This window comes from Macrotis lagotis, chromosome 7 (assembly GCF_037893015.1).
Source record: "Macrotis lagotis isolate mMagLag1 chromosome 7, bilby.v1.9.chrom.fasta, whole genome shotgun sequence".
Lineage (NCBI taxonomy): Eukaryota > Metazoa > Chordata > Mammalia > Peramelemorphia > Peramelidae > Macrotis > Macrotis lagotis.
The window spans coordinates 93,874,339-93,888,946 of record NC_133664.1 but is presented as its reverse complement, the minus strand read 5'-3'; the positions used below and the strand labels follow the sequence as shown (position 1 = coordinate 93,888,946).

The 14,608-nt window shown below is 34.4% G+C and overlaps 1 protein-coding gene across 1 annotated transcript in view; it reads right to left on the bottom strand.

Moving 5' to 3' along the window:
* The window catches only part of RHEB (Ras homolog, mTORC1 binding), a 72,469-nt gene that overhangs the window by 16,368 nt on the left and 41,493 nt on the right, over window positions 1-14,608 (bottom strand). Inside the window, exon 3 of the mRNA XM_074193320.1 lies at window positions 6,038-6,105. Within this exon, the coding sequence (XP_074049421.1) occupies window positions 6,038-6,105 (68 nt within the window). The remainder of the gene's footprint in view (window positions 1-6,037; window positions 6,106-14,608) is intronic.

Here is a 14,608-nt window from a genome sequence, read left to right as displayed (position 1 = left end):
ATATTTGATGTGGGGTCGTACCATCCTGAAAGGCTGACTGCAGCACTTACTATTTCAAACAGACCTCAGACATGTTTTAATTCACTCCCTTCTCAACAGCTGTCTTGTAGCTAGCTCTACTTCCTCAAATTTTAGAACCATGATCAAATCCATCCTATTGGAAGGGAGTGAAGATCTGATGGCACCATTCATCCCTACACTGAAATGTCCCTTTGGACTCTTCTTCCTCAAGTGTGACGCACCATCATCTTTGCTTTTGTATTTGTATACTCAGAGTTTAGTATAATGTGTGGGACATAGTGTTTAAATATAGTCAGTATATTGACAACAAAGCTAATATTCTATATACACACATACACATTTATTAAATCTAAGTATTCCACTGTTGGTAAACAGAATAAAAAATGAGAATTCTGAGGGTAGGTTTTCCTTATCACACCTCCCTATACCACTACATATAATATTCACTACCATTTCTGGTGTTTTCCTTTTTCATGACTTATTTTTAGAATTTAATCTGCAAATAACCTCATTATGTTTTAAAGTTATTTCTATGTAAATTCAGCTCCCATTTTCATAGAGAAACAAATTTTTGTAATAGAATTTTTTAAGAATATTAGTTTATATATTATCAACATTAATACTTGTATTACAGACACTTATACAAAGTAACATTTTAAGAGTCAGTAAAGAGTTATTAAATATCAGCAAGATAGCTAAACTAGTTACTGCCCAGGAGCCTGCATTTTACAACACATACACAGATAAGCAAACACAAGAGAATTTGAAGACAGATAGTACATGATATTAACATAGTAAAGGGATAAAAAATTCCCAGAGGTAAAGAATACCCAGAACTGAGGTAAGATAAGGTTTGAAGGAAGATAAAAATTCTGAAATGGAGATGGATGAGAAAGTATATTCCAGTTATAGGAAACTGCTTCTGCAATTGAATGGAAGCAGGAAGTTGTGTTGAATTTAGGAAATAATTAGTCCAATTTAGCTGGAATGGGAGTATAAGAATAGAAAGAAAATGAGAAATAAGGCCACAGAAAAATTAGGCAGAAAGTTTTCAAAGTCAGACTTTGAGACATGAAGATATAACCAGGGATGATATATTTTCTAAGAGCTCGATATTTATCTATGAGCACAAAAAAACTATATCTAACATGAAGGAAAGTGTCAAAGCACAAACATTTTGCAATTGCCACTATTATTGGCACACAAATATAAAGTGTGAATTAGTCCTTACCCTACCCTAGGGGAAGAATATGGATTTAAGAATTTACACAGTTCAGATGGACAAGCATTCTCTTTGATCATGAGAACAAGGGACTATCTTGATTTTTGAGGCAATACACAGAAGCACAACTGGGTTGAAGGGTCACAGTTTGGATGGCACACATGAAAAGGGAATGAATGGGGTCTTCAAGGGATGATCAACAATATCCCATCATTCTTGCTTTCAACTAGCCCATTCTGCCCAGGTCTTGAACCAAAACAAAATTAGGTAAAAGGAGGGCTAAGCTGTGCAGAGAAGAGAGAAGATGAATAGCTATCAATCCATATAGGCATCTCAGTGCATGAGATTCAAGATGAAGTTACTAGGTCTACCTAGTGGATTCCAATGAAAGCTCTGTTCTTCCTCTCCTAACTTCCCTTCTCTGCCTGTTTAAGAACACCATAATATATTCTGTTTGCTTCTTTTACCCAAAACTTTTCTATAAATTGATTTTTGTTTCAAATATAAAGAAATGCCCAGCAATAAACTAAAATTTCAATCTGAGCAGAGAGCCTAACCTTTGCCTAAATGTTAAGGGCTGTCCTAAGAATTAAGAGTTATTGAGATTGAACTACATTTTTTTTGTCTGATTAAACAAAATGGATAAAATATGCACGAACTGGGAAGATAGTTTTATTGCCCCCAACCTAAAAAGAAAACTATTTAAGAGGGAATTGCTGATTAACTCTCCAGAAATAAAAGGAGGAAAAGAAGAAAGGCCTGGAAAAGATTGAACTCTGATCCTATCTCACAGGAAGGACAGAGCAGAAAGAAGCCACTAGCTGGCAAATTCTACCCTCCACAGCAAAATCTACACTCCAACAGGATTACCAAAAAAAGGTTTCCCTTGTCCTCTTGTATGGTTAATGAATAAATTGCAGTAGAAAACAAAAGTGAGAAATGTAGACAGTCCCAGTAACACGGAATCTCCACTATACAGGGAAGGATTAAAAATTCTTAAAATTTGACACAAAAATCTTAAAATGCTTTCTTCCAGAAAAAGATGCCTCTTCAGTATTATATCTTCTGAATTTTGGATATATTCCTTCCTTAGCAGAAACACTATTTATGATCTATGAATCAAAATTCCTACTCACTAGAAACAGAAATAAGGTAGCTAACTTAATATGTAGCAATAAAAATGTTTTTCTCAATACAATAAACATGATGAGTTAGACAGTATGTTGGGGAGGTCAAAGTGGATATGAATAAGTGACCACAAGGGAATACAAATGGAACTTGCTAGATTTTCTCTTCCTCAATGCCAATCTACCTTTGAGAAAACAAAATGGCCATGGACCTGCTGCCACCATATATTATACCCTCAATTCCATATTCATAAAATAAAGAGGGAGCAATAGCTGACTTCAGGTTTAGATTAATAGCATCATATTAATCAGCCACAGGGAAGTTAGAGAGTACAAAGTTCAAATCTGGCCTCAAGATTCTTATTACCTGTGTGACTCTGGGCAGGTCACATAAATTTGATGAGCTAGAGAAAGAAATGGCTTCCTTTTATTTATTTTGTGGTTAGATTTATCTAGTTCTGAGAGAGGGAGGTTTGAGGTCCCCCCCACCTTATTAAAGTTTTGTTGTGTATGTCTCCTCAAAGAATTTGGATGTTATACCACTAGATACATTCAGGTTTAATAATGATATAGCTTCATTACCTATGGTGCCTCTTAAGACCATGTAGTTTCCTTCCTTATCCCTTTTAATGAGATTGATTTTTGCTTATCTGAGATCAGAAATGCTACCCCTGATTTTTCTTTAGCTGAAGCATAATATATTTTGCTCCATCCTTTCATCTTTACCCTGTGTGTAACTCTCTGCATCAAATGTGTTTCTGGCAAACAGCATATTGTAGGATTCTGATTTTTAATCCACTTCCATGAGTTTATCCCATTTACATTTACAGTTCAGATGACTAATTCTGTATTTCCCTCCATGCTATCTTTCCCCATTTATATTTTTCTCTTTCCTTTCCTCTAATTCCTCCTCACCAAAGTTTTACTCCCTTTCCCCTTTAACAAAAGGAAATGGCAAACCACTTCAGGATTTTTGCCAAGAAAACTCCAAATGGGATCACGAGAGTCAAACATAACAACAAGATTAGCCACAATGCCTTTATGTCAAAAAAGACATTCAAGATAATCAAATCTTGTCTGGAACAAAAAAATTAAATTTAAGGAAAATCCTCCAATTTATACCCAAATCAGACTTTCTGCTTACTAGAACTCTTCATAAGAATCAGATATATAGTTGGAATCTAATAAAACTCAGCCCTTTTGTTTATCTCTAAGTACTATGATTTTATGATTTGTATTGAATTTAAGTCACTGGTGTGGATCCCAGTGTAATTATAACAGCTATTCTTCACTGTAGTCAAAAGGATTTATTTTCAAGTATCCCCAAATCCTCTTAATTCCATAACTCTAGTTGCCCCCACCACATTAAGCTTTTCTCAATGAGGTTTGCTCACTTTTATACTGTCACAAGAATGGTAGTTATCACAAGGTCTTGAATTAGTATTAAAGATCCTTTTCAATTGGATATACCACTTTTACCCATCCATAAAACTTCACTTAAAACTGGCTATAGTTTTGTTCATCATCTGTTTCACCAACCAGGATGCCCCACATCCAACCTTTCTTTCATTTATTCCAGCACTTCAAGTTCCTTTAAAAACAATCCTCTAAATAATTTTAAAAGCCCACCTCAAATGATAACTTTGTCCCTGGATCCACTGCTGATCCTCCCACCCCCGCAGACTTCAATATATTTCCTAATGTAGCTATCATGTCATATGGTATATATACTATAGCTATCTCTCTTCACTGTTTAAGCCCCTATTAGACTTTTGAGTCTTTTCAGAGTAGGGACTGTTTTATATAAACCTTGTACCTCTTTCAAGACAGACATCTAGTAAAGCACTCTGAAGAAATTAGGCATTTAATAAATGTTTATCTGATCATTCCCCTTATAGTTTTGTATCATCATCTTGACTTGTATGTTATTTCATTTCTTTTGTTAAAGGTGTCTCTTCTTCCTATGACGGATGACATCTTATTTGTTACCTGATTGAGTGAAGAAGAAATTATTAAGGATCTACACTGTGTAAGAAATTGTGCAAGGTGCAAAGGATACAAAGACCAAAGTCAAATGATCTCTGCCTTCAAGGACCACAATAAGAGGGGACAACAAATCCCTCTGGGGAGCAGGACCCAAACTGTCTTGCTCTTTAAAGAAGCAATAGTAGTACTGACTTGATAACTATTTCAAGAGCAAGAATTAAAAAGAAGCAGAAAGTGGGACATTGTGCCATAAACATGGGGCGTGTTTAGATGGTCTAGTTGAGGATTGGAAGCTACTATGTGGAAGAGGCAAATTCATATAATGAGGTTGCATGTAAGTACTAGGTTGTACACACAGTGGACATTTATTAAAGGTTTGATGAGTGAATGTTAAACCTAAAAAGTTAAGTATCAATCATAATTACAAAATCAATTACAAAAAGTTAACCCCAAAATAAAGCAAAAGTCTAGACAAATTTGTGACCCTCCAATTGAATATTCTTATAACACTTTTTTACTAAGTCTGGGGTATAGCTTTTAGAGTAGGTTTCTCAAGACTTTTAAAGATTATGTAATTTAAAGAATAGTTTCCCATGAAGGCTTCTCAAAGAAGCTTTTTAAAATTATGACTGACCTAAGATTTTCTGAGAGGGCAAGGAACTGGGAGGGGCTCTGGGAGAGATGGGGTAAGGACTAATAATACATATGTGTTTTATGCACTATGGATGCTGCTGCTAAAGCCTAACTCCTAGGGCAAAGGACATTAATACATCAATTTAAAAAATTAAAAAGGAAGTTCTCTCAGTGGTTCATTAGAAAGAGCAGGAAATGAACTTGGAGTCATAGGCCCTGAGTTCAAAGCTTAACTCTACCAGTTACTACCTGGGACTTCGGAGAAGTCACAACCTCCCTATGAGGTTTCCTCTTGTAATAAATAAGTTTGGATCTAGGTGACATTGATTTGAATAATCATTAGCAGCAAGCCTTAGGCAGAATGAAAATACCAAGTCTGCTTAAAATAATTTTAAAGGACAAATGATACCTGGGGGCTTTTTTCTGTCTTTTTATTTTACTGGCCTCATAGGATATATTGTTACTCAAATTTGACTTCACAGAGTTGTCATACAATTTAAGTCACTATTCCTGTATTACATTTTTAATGGATGAATATAATTTTCCTACTATAACACAAGGAGTATTTTAGTGTGTAATTAAGTGAGTAGAATTCTTTAACAACATTCAGAGAGCCAAAATTTCATTGTAAATATAAACTCTTCTAAAGTTATGAATATTCAGTTAACAGAACAATTATATACATGTAACTACAAAGAAACCACAGAAACTGTGTGATTGCCACAATTAGGCTCCATTAATATAACATCACCCTCTACATGCTATTTAAATAAGACTAGATGATTTAAACAGGTATTGAAGACTATCACAAAGTTTAAATGTACTACCATGTATAGGTTAGATTCTGAAAGGCACAAAAAACCCCCAATACTTTGTTTGGAAAAACTAAGCTTAATTTCTTTAAAATGAAATATAAAATTTATACCGTACAATTAATATATGTTCAGTATAAACAACTTCTAAATTCTTGAGCATTAAACAATTAAAGCTAACGCTAAAAATGGACAAATTCACTGTGTGGATCTTTAAGCCACTAGATTTTACTTACTTGCCCAGCTGTGTCTACCAGCTGAAGATTATATTCTTGTCCATTTACTGTGATCAATTTTGTAAATGCTACAAAAAACCAAAAGGAATTAAATGTTAATCTACAGTTTTAAAAAAAACCCACCCAAAACACTTATTAAAGCTTCATCAGTGATGAATGATTATGTATAAAGTACCTAAAAGAGCTTTACACAAAAGAAAACCATCCTTTCTCCCAGGTTTCATCATTTAGCTATCACTATGAAGACATTTTACACATCAAGCCACCAATGAACTCATAAAAACCTTATTTAGTATAAACAACTTCCAAATTCTTGGGAGCTTAGGAATCTTGTTTTTTAAGGTTTGCAAATTATGGACCAATCCATAATCCATAAAAGTATTAAAAAGTTACTAAATAGGCATTCTTATTTATATAAAATAAAAAAATTGATTTTAATTCAGAAGGCTAAAAACTCTTCATTAATAAAGGCTGATTTCCAAGTCAGACCCTTTATTAATTGAAGTGTTAAGAACATTCAGTAAAAATGAGGATTAAAGACTGTATGATAAAACTGCAAAAGGAATTAAAAATCTTGAGTTATGGTTATCATTTCCATTAACTTAATAGCACCAAACACTGTCACACTTCTTTATTAAGGGTAAAAAAATCAGAATATTAAAATACCTGAACATTTTTTAAAGTCAAGAATTCTAAGGAAATATCAACTGGTTAACATCTCTATTTTTTTTGTAAGCATTTATTAAATATTTAAAGTTTCACCATTATGTGGAGGAATGTATAGTGCAGAAAGTGCGGAATTGGATGGAGTTTAAGAGTTTAATCTTTATTCTACTATAATTAATCTATTATCCTATAGCTTCATTTTGATTTTCAAATAAAAGTTGAGTTAAAAACAGTTCGAAGGGTTAATGTTTGAGATAATCAAGAGTCTTCTGAAAACAATTATTTGGAATTGTGCTGTGACAACTGCCACTGCAAAGATTATTAAGCTGAGAATGAGTATATAAAGTGTTTAGTATCACTTCATTCTGTTAGCAAATGTCACTTCTCTTTCAATGCCCTATCCCCTACAACAAAATTAAAAGACTCAATTATCTAGAAGGAAGAAAAATCAAGGGGAGAAGGGGAGAACTAAGACATTAAAGGAAGAGGGGGTTTTTCCTCTATCAGTACAGTTTTTATACCATAATTCATTAGAAAAAACTGAACTGGCTATAATATGTATTTAATGCTTATTGTTATATTCAAAATTTTCATTAAGCCTAAGCAATGTGCATGTTGCACAGAATTCCTTCTAATGCTGAAACAGCACAATAGCTTACACAATGAAAAGGTAATATAGGGAAAGACAGGAAATCAGTATTTTTTTTTTAAACTTTTGCAAGGCAAATGGGGTTAAGGCCACACAGCTAGGTAATTATTAAGTGTCTGAGACCGGATTTGAACCCAGGTACTCCTGACTCCAGGGCCAGTGCTCCATCCAATGTGCCACCTAGCCACCCCTGGGAAATCAGTATTTGCCCAAGCTGAAATGAACACAGATATGAGTGCAAAGGACAATCAGATTTCAATAAAAATTTGCTAGAAAAAATGTTTTAAATGGTGGGTAAAGAATGCTAATGATATAAAGGTATAATATAAATAATTAAAAACAGAGAAGACAAAGATTGATACTCCTAGGCACTGTTCAATATATCCTACTGGCAATCAATAAATCTTAATGAGGATGACTAAGCAAGAGGTTATCTTCATAACCATTTTTCTTCAGAACTGAATTATTACTGTGCCTTTTACTTCAAACATGGCAATATGCAATTAAAACATGGCTTACCATGGGCAAGCACTGAGCTAGGTACAAGGCATAACAAGACAAAATGAACAATCCTTGCTCTCAAATCTTTTTGTTCTGTTAGGGGGCAGAGAGTGTCACAGAAGATAACACATACAGATAAATGCATACAAGGTAATATAAAGGAGAGGACACTACAACAAAACAAAGGGGAAAGAGAAAGAAGAACAGCTTCCAGGATGTGTGGTTTGATATCTAATTAATGAAAGGAGCTAAACAGTCTTAGAGGCTAAGGTGAAAAAAAAGACATGAAATGAAGGAAATGAAAATGGCCTAACTCCTTAACTAATCCTTCTAACTTAGGATTTCTTCCATGGAGAAAAACTATGGAAGAAGGAGACAATGCCAATTTGGCTGAAAAAGTTTATTATGGGGAGAAAATGAAATAAATCTGAAAAGAAGTCACATTATGGAGAGATATTTTTAAATGCCAGGCTGGAGTTTCTACTTTATTCCAGAAGCAATAAGATGTTGTTATAACAGAGGTTTTTCAAGCTGCTGTTCCCAAATTATACCCCCCATATATGTTAAGTTGTTCTTTAATATAAAGACTGTTTTATTTGCCACCTTGCATTCCAATATAGTTTTAATAAAGTTTTTAAATCCACAAGGGCCAAGAGAAACCCTTAGTCTAATATCATAAACCCTATTTCCATGTAAAACTTTAAAATGATCTTCACAATGAGGATTTTAAAATAATACAAAATTATTCCCCTAAGAGAAAAATTCAATTAATTAAGGGAATTTTCACCAATATTTTCTTAAATATTTCAACCAGACTGAACCTTAATAAAATGTACAATTTAACTAGAACCTTATTTTAAACTCTCAAGTTAATTTAAGAATTTACAGATAAAAATGAAGCAAAATAATTGTTCCATGGTTATAACTAAAATTAGGATTTAAACAAATTATAGTTTAGACAAAAAAACATGATATATGATAGCAAGAATCCTATCAAATATTTAGGTCTTTTCTATATATCTGGTGTGTGGCTATGAAGTATACAGTGTAAAATACAAGCCCATTTCAAGGAGTGACCGTGACCCTATGCAAGTCAATAACCTCAATTTTTTCATGTATAAAATGGGAAAAAAAATAGATCTCTTCTACTCAGGGTGCTATAAAAATGAGATGATGTGTGCAAAGTTTTTACAAACTGCTATTGTGGCTGCTATTATCATTATTATTATGCATTATCACAAAGACCAAAACAGTTAATTGCTTTAGTGGTAAAGATAGGACTCTGATTTTTAAGAACTGAAAGACAGACTTTACTGTTAGATAATCTCCAACTAACAAAAAAGAACTTTGAGCTGGGTCATAATGTCTTAACTTTTAAGTGACAACTAATCAGTCAGAAAGCCAGCAGTGTCACAATCTAAATGAACAACTGATTCTACAAAATAGTCCTAGCTTTCAACATTTCAAGGAAATGTGGGAACCAATCTTCCAGTAGCAAGATGGTCTATATACAGAGAAATTTTTAATGATTGGGTTCATTAATATTATACAGCTAATTTGTAACCCATGGTCAACACTGAATATAAACTCAACAGGAAAAGGTGAAAACTACCAATTAGAAAGGCTCTTTGTATTTTTCAACACAGAGTAAAATCATTTTCATTCTCAATGATTTCTTTCCATATTGCACTACCAACACAGAGTAAGGGCTGAGCATAGGTGCTTGGGTTATACAACTGGCTTTAAGTCCCTTGAACCCTGCTCCTAAAACATCTCTCTTGCACCAGTCTCTCCTCTTTTCCCCATATTTCCTTGATGAACCAGTTCAAAACTGTACTGTTCTTTTCTTGAGTTCTTTGAGCCCCCCATCTTAATATCAGTTGTACCCTGCTGAGCCTCACCTTTTATCCCTCCCACCATCTGCTGCCTTCCATCCCATACAAGCTACTGGAATGCAGGTGGAGAAAATCATTAACTGTTCTGATCCAGTCCACTACAAATTTGTTACACAATCTTAACTGGGCCCTTATTGTTGCTAGGTGATTCTACTATTTTCTCAATTTTACACTACTTCCAAATCTTTCCTAACCTCCTCAAACCTCCGATTAACTCCCTTTGCCCTATCTTCTCAGCTGAAAACCTTGCCTCAAAAAATGATATCATTTGAAAATGAACTCTATCTTCCTTCTTCACTATCACTATCTCCTCCAATCCCTATGTCACATAATGAAATGCTACACTTCTTACCTAAGCTCAAGAAAGAGATCCTTGTCTTCTCCAACATAATTTGTTTTTATGTTGTTTCCCCCATTAGACTATGAGTTCCTTGAGGACAAGGGCTGTCTTTTGCTTTTTTAATGTGCCCAGTCACTTAGAACAATGCTTAGTACATAGTAGGAGCTTAATAAATGTTTATTAACTCTATCTCTTAAATAGGAGTGGGGTAAGAAATATTTACTTAAGAGAAAAGGGAAAAAGTAAACAACCTTTAATTTTTTTATAATTTATAAAAAAGGAACAAAGTGATCTTTTGAAAAGTCAAGTCAAATATTTAAATGGTTGTTACATGATTTCAATGCTGGAAATATATATTGTACAACTTAGAAGGATACAATTTCTCCTTCATTTCTTTTTTTTTTTTTTTAGGTTTTTGCAAGGCAAATGGGGTTAAGTGGCTTGCCCAAGGCCATACAGCTAGGTAATTATTAAGTGTCTGAGACCAGATTTGAACCCAGGTACTCCTGACTCCAAGGCCAGTGCTTTATCCACTAGCCTCCCCTCCTTCATTTCTTCTGCAGGAAGATGGAATTTCCCATGTCATGAGGATAAATCTCATTTTTGTCACTTCAGTAACAAGATATAAAGCAAAATTTACCAAGTTATGAATAACTTCATGCTGACATTAAAGCAAGTATCTAATCTTGAGTTCTGAGTTCAAATCTACACTGATCTACATTGATTCTAAAGTAAATGAAGTCATAGATAATCCCTCCTCTAATCTTTTGTGAGCAAATTAATCCAATCTATCACCTCCCCCCACCCCAATAAGCATTCATTACACTTTAGCTGAAATCTGGCTCTCTATTACCAAACTCTTTTGATTACTACAGCTTGGCTCCCCTCCCCTCCCCCATCTACTAGTACAGTACCTTAGACCTTTGTCATCATAGAACAGTTCCACCTCCAAGATCTAAGATTGCCTTCTGACCTCATTGTCTTTACTTTCCATCTCTCCCACTTCCTTCATTCCTATCAAACCCACTTTTGACCCTCCCCATGACCTTTAAAGTTCCAAACTCCTACCTATTCTCCCACTCCATCATTCCCTTTCTAAGTTCCTAAGCCTTCTTACCCAGCCTAGACCCCAAGGGCAATCACTGCAATAATGTTTAATTAGTACCCAAAGGGTCTATAGTCTATCTATATGTCTATCACTTGCATTGCCAATTATCATCTTGAAAAAATCCTTCCATTTGCTCTATTCAAATTTTCATGTACCATTAAAGTAAAATCGTACTGATGGAGTTCACTTCTAATTTATGTAAACCTCAGCTGGGTCTTCATGGCTGCTAGGCAATCTCATTTCACTGGCATCCTACTGACATTCTTCACATTCCTTTTCTGTTTTCCCTCAAATCCTGAACCTTATTCCCCATTCCTCCTTGAATTCCGAAGGTAAACAGTATAGATTTTTTCTGGAGTTACTTAAAGTAAGGTCACCTAGTGAGAAGTTCAAGTTCCCCCTCTACAGGTCTCAAAATTTGTTTTTACCCATCCATGCCTCTTGTCTCAGAAGTGCATGTTTCCTAAGTTAAACTTGTTTCCTGTAGAATCTCATTTAATCCTTCTATTTAAATAATAGTAATAAATACATGTATTTATATATTTATATATTTTTATCATCTCATCAACATCTACCTTCAAAGCATGCTCAAGATATCTCCCCCACCACCACAACCAAAATTATATCTGGTACACCCTGTAAAAGATATACAAAAAAAATCCCTTGAATCTGAGACCTAAAGTTTCCGAGTCAGAAAGGACTATTTTAGTTCAAACCTTTATGGAAGCATACTTTAAAATATTAAGAAATAATTCTTTAACCTAAAATTCTTTCTATACATTTCCATTTAGGAAAATGTGCAAAAGATCATCAACAGGAGCTAAGATTACAGGATTAGAAATTAAGGTGATAACCTAATTTAATTCTTCTTTGGCTAAAATCACAGTCTTCCCCCACTCCCAAGATGATAGAGCTAAATGATCCATCTTAGTATCCTTCTCAAGTCAGAAAGGATTAAGATTGATCTCAGGGAAGTAAATTCTTTCAATCTTTTATGGGAAATTCTTTCAATCTTTTATATGTCAAGAAAGACAATGAGTTGTTTCAAGTGACTATTGTCACTTAGAAACTGCTAGGTGGCACAGTGAAGAGAACACTGGCCCTGGAGTCATCAGAAGGATTTGAATTCAAATTCAGTCTCAGAAAATTAATACTTATTAACTGTGTGACACTAAGCAAGTCACTTACCTCTGATTACCTTGCCAAAAAACAGTTCCATATTATGGAAGTTTGGTGGTACAATGGAGAGAACACCAACCCTGGGAGTCTGGAGGACCTGAGTTCAAATTTGACATTTACTAATTGTTTGACTTTGGGCAAGTCATTTAAACCTATTTCATATCCAGGGTCATTTTCAGTTGCCCTGATTCATATCTGACTACTGGATCCAGATGGCGCCAGAGGAAAAAATAAAGCTGGTGACTTAGCACAGTATCCCCTCACTCAAATCCAATTCACAGTCAAGTCATGGAATCACCTTCCTGATATCATGGTTGTCTTCGAGAATGAAGGACAAACATCATCAACATCATCAGTTACCATTGTTCTACATCACAGAATGTTAACCCTAGACTAGCTTTTAATATATTGTTGGCCTTTTTATTATTAAAAATTCTTGTTACCTCAAATTCTCTTAAGGTAGGGAAATGTTGGGGCAGCTAGGTGATGCAGTGGATACAGCGCCAGCCCTGGAGTCCGGAGGACCAGAGTTTAAATCTAGCCTCAGACGCTTAATAATTGCCTAGCTGTGTGAACTTGGGCAAGCCACTTAACCCCACTGTCTTAAATAAATTTAAAAAAAAGGAGGTAGAGAAATGTCTGAATCATGGGAGAACTATATCACTTTAGACATTTCTCTAAAGTATATGTGTTAAATTAATAAAAATTGTTTCTGGAGGATTTGTGCTTAAAACAGCACTGTACTTTTTTTCTTTTAAAAAACATCTTTATTTTACAGATTAGTAGAATGAAACAGATAGATCCAAGTGCTTTGCTCAAGGTCACAAGGCTAGTTAGAGTGGTGAAATAACAATGAAAACGTAGATTGATTCTCAAGTGGCTATTTTCCCCACTTTCCTATACTGATATCTACTTGAGTACAGGAATTTGAAAGAAATGTCTACTATGATTGCCTCCTTTTTTTTAAATCAATCTATCCATCCTGAAACCTTTGCAATTTGGTGTCAGCTTCCATGCTCTGTTTCCTTAAAAAGTATCAATGACTTCTTAGTCCCTAAGTAACTTAAGAATCTAATTGTCTCTCTTCTTTTCAAATTGCTACAATTTAACTGTCACTTCTTTGATTAAAAACAACAACAAAATGTAAGCTCAACAATTAAAAATATTTAATGCTCACCCACTAGTCAATAAAGTCAAAATTCTTTAATCTGGTATTCAAGATACTTTGTAATCTGATCTTTTTTTAACATTAATTTGCAAATACCATTCATTACCTTAAATAGAATCTTCCAAAAACAACTAAATGACACCCTATATCTTAATAAACTCCATGCTTTCCAGTTTCTCTCTCTCCTTTTCCTGGAATGAATTCCCTATCTCTCCTCCAAAACTTTGGCCATCCTTCAAAGTCCAGTTGAAATTTTACCTACTTCAGTAACAAATTTGGCCATCCTTCAAAGTCCAGTTGAAATTTTACCTACTTCAGTAACAAAGAAATACAAATTAAAACAATTCTGGAATACCATCTCATACCTATCAGATTGGCTAATATGACAGAAAAGGAAAATATTGAAGGAGATGCGGGAAAACTGGGACATTAATGTACTGTTGGCAGAGTTGTGAACTGAGCCAACCATTCTGGAGAACAATTTGGAACTGTACCCAATGGGCTACATAAAACTGCATGCTCTTTGAAGAGATCATTAAAAAAAAAAGGGAAAAGGTCCCACATGCACAAAAATATTTATAGCTCTTTTTGAGGTGGCAAGATTTGCAAATTGAGGGGATGCCCATCACTGAGAAAATGGCTGTACCAGTTGTGCTATACAAATGTAATGGAAACTATCATTCAGATTTCAGAAAAACCTGGGAAGACTTAGATAAACTGATGCTGAGTAAAGTGAACAGAACCAGAAGATCAATGGACACATTCATAGCAACTTTGTGTGATGGTCAACTCTGGCTATTGCTGAGGTAAGAGTTAAGAAATTGGTAATTTTTATTACATTAAATTATAATGTTTCACAAACAAATCCATTTCAACCAAGATTATAAGGAAAGCAGAAAGCTGGGAAAGAAATTTTACAGAATTATCTCTGAGAAAGGTCTCATTTCTCAAATATACAGAGAACTGAGTCAAATTTATAAGAATACAGTCATTCCTTAGTTGATAAAAATGGTCAAAGGATATGAATAGGCAGTTTTCAGATAAAAAATCAAAGCTATATTTAGT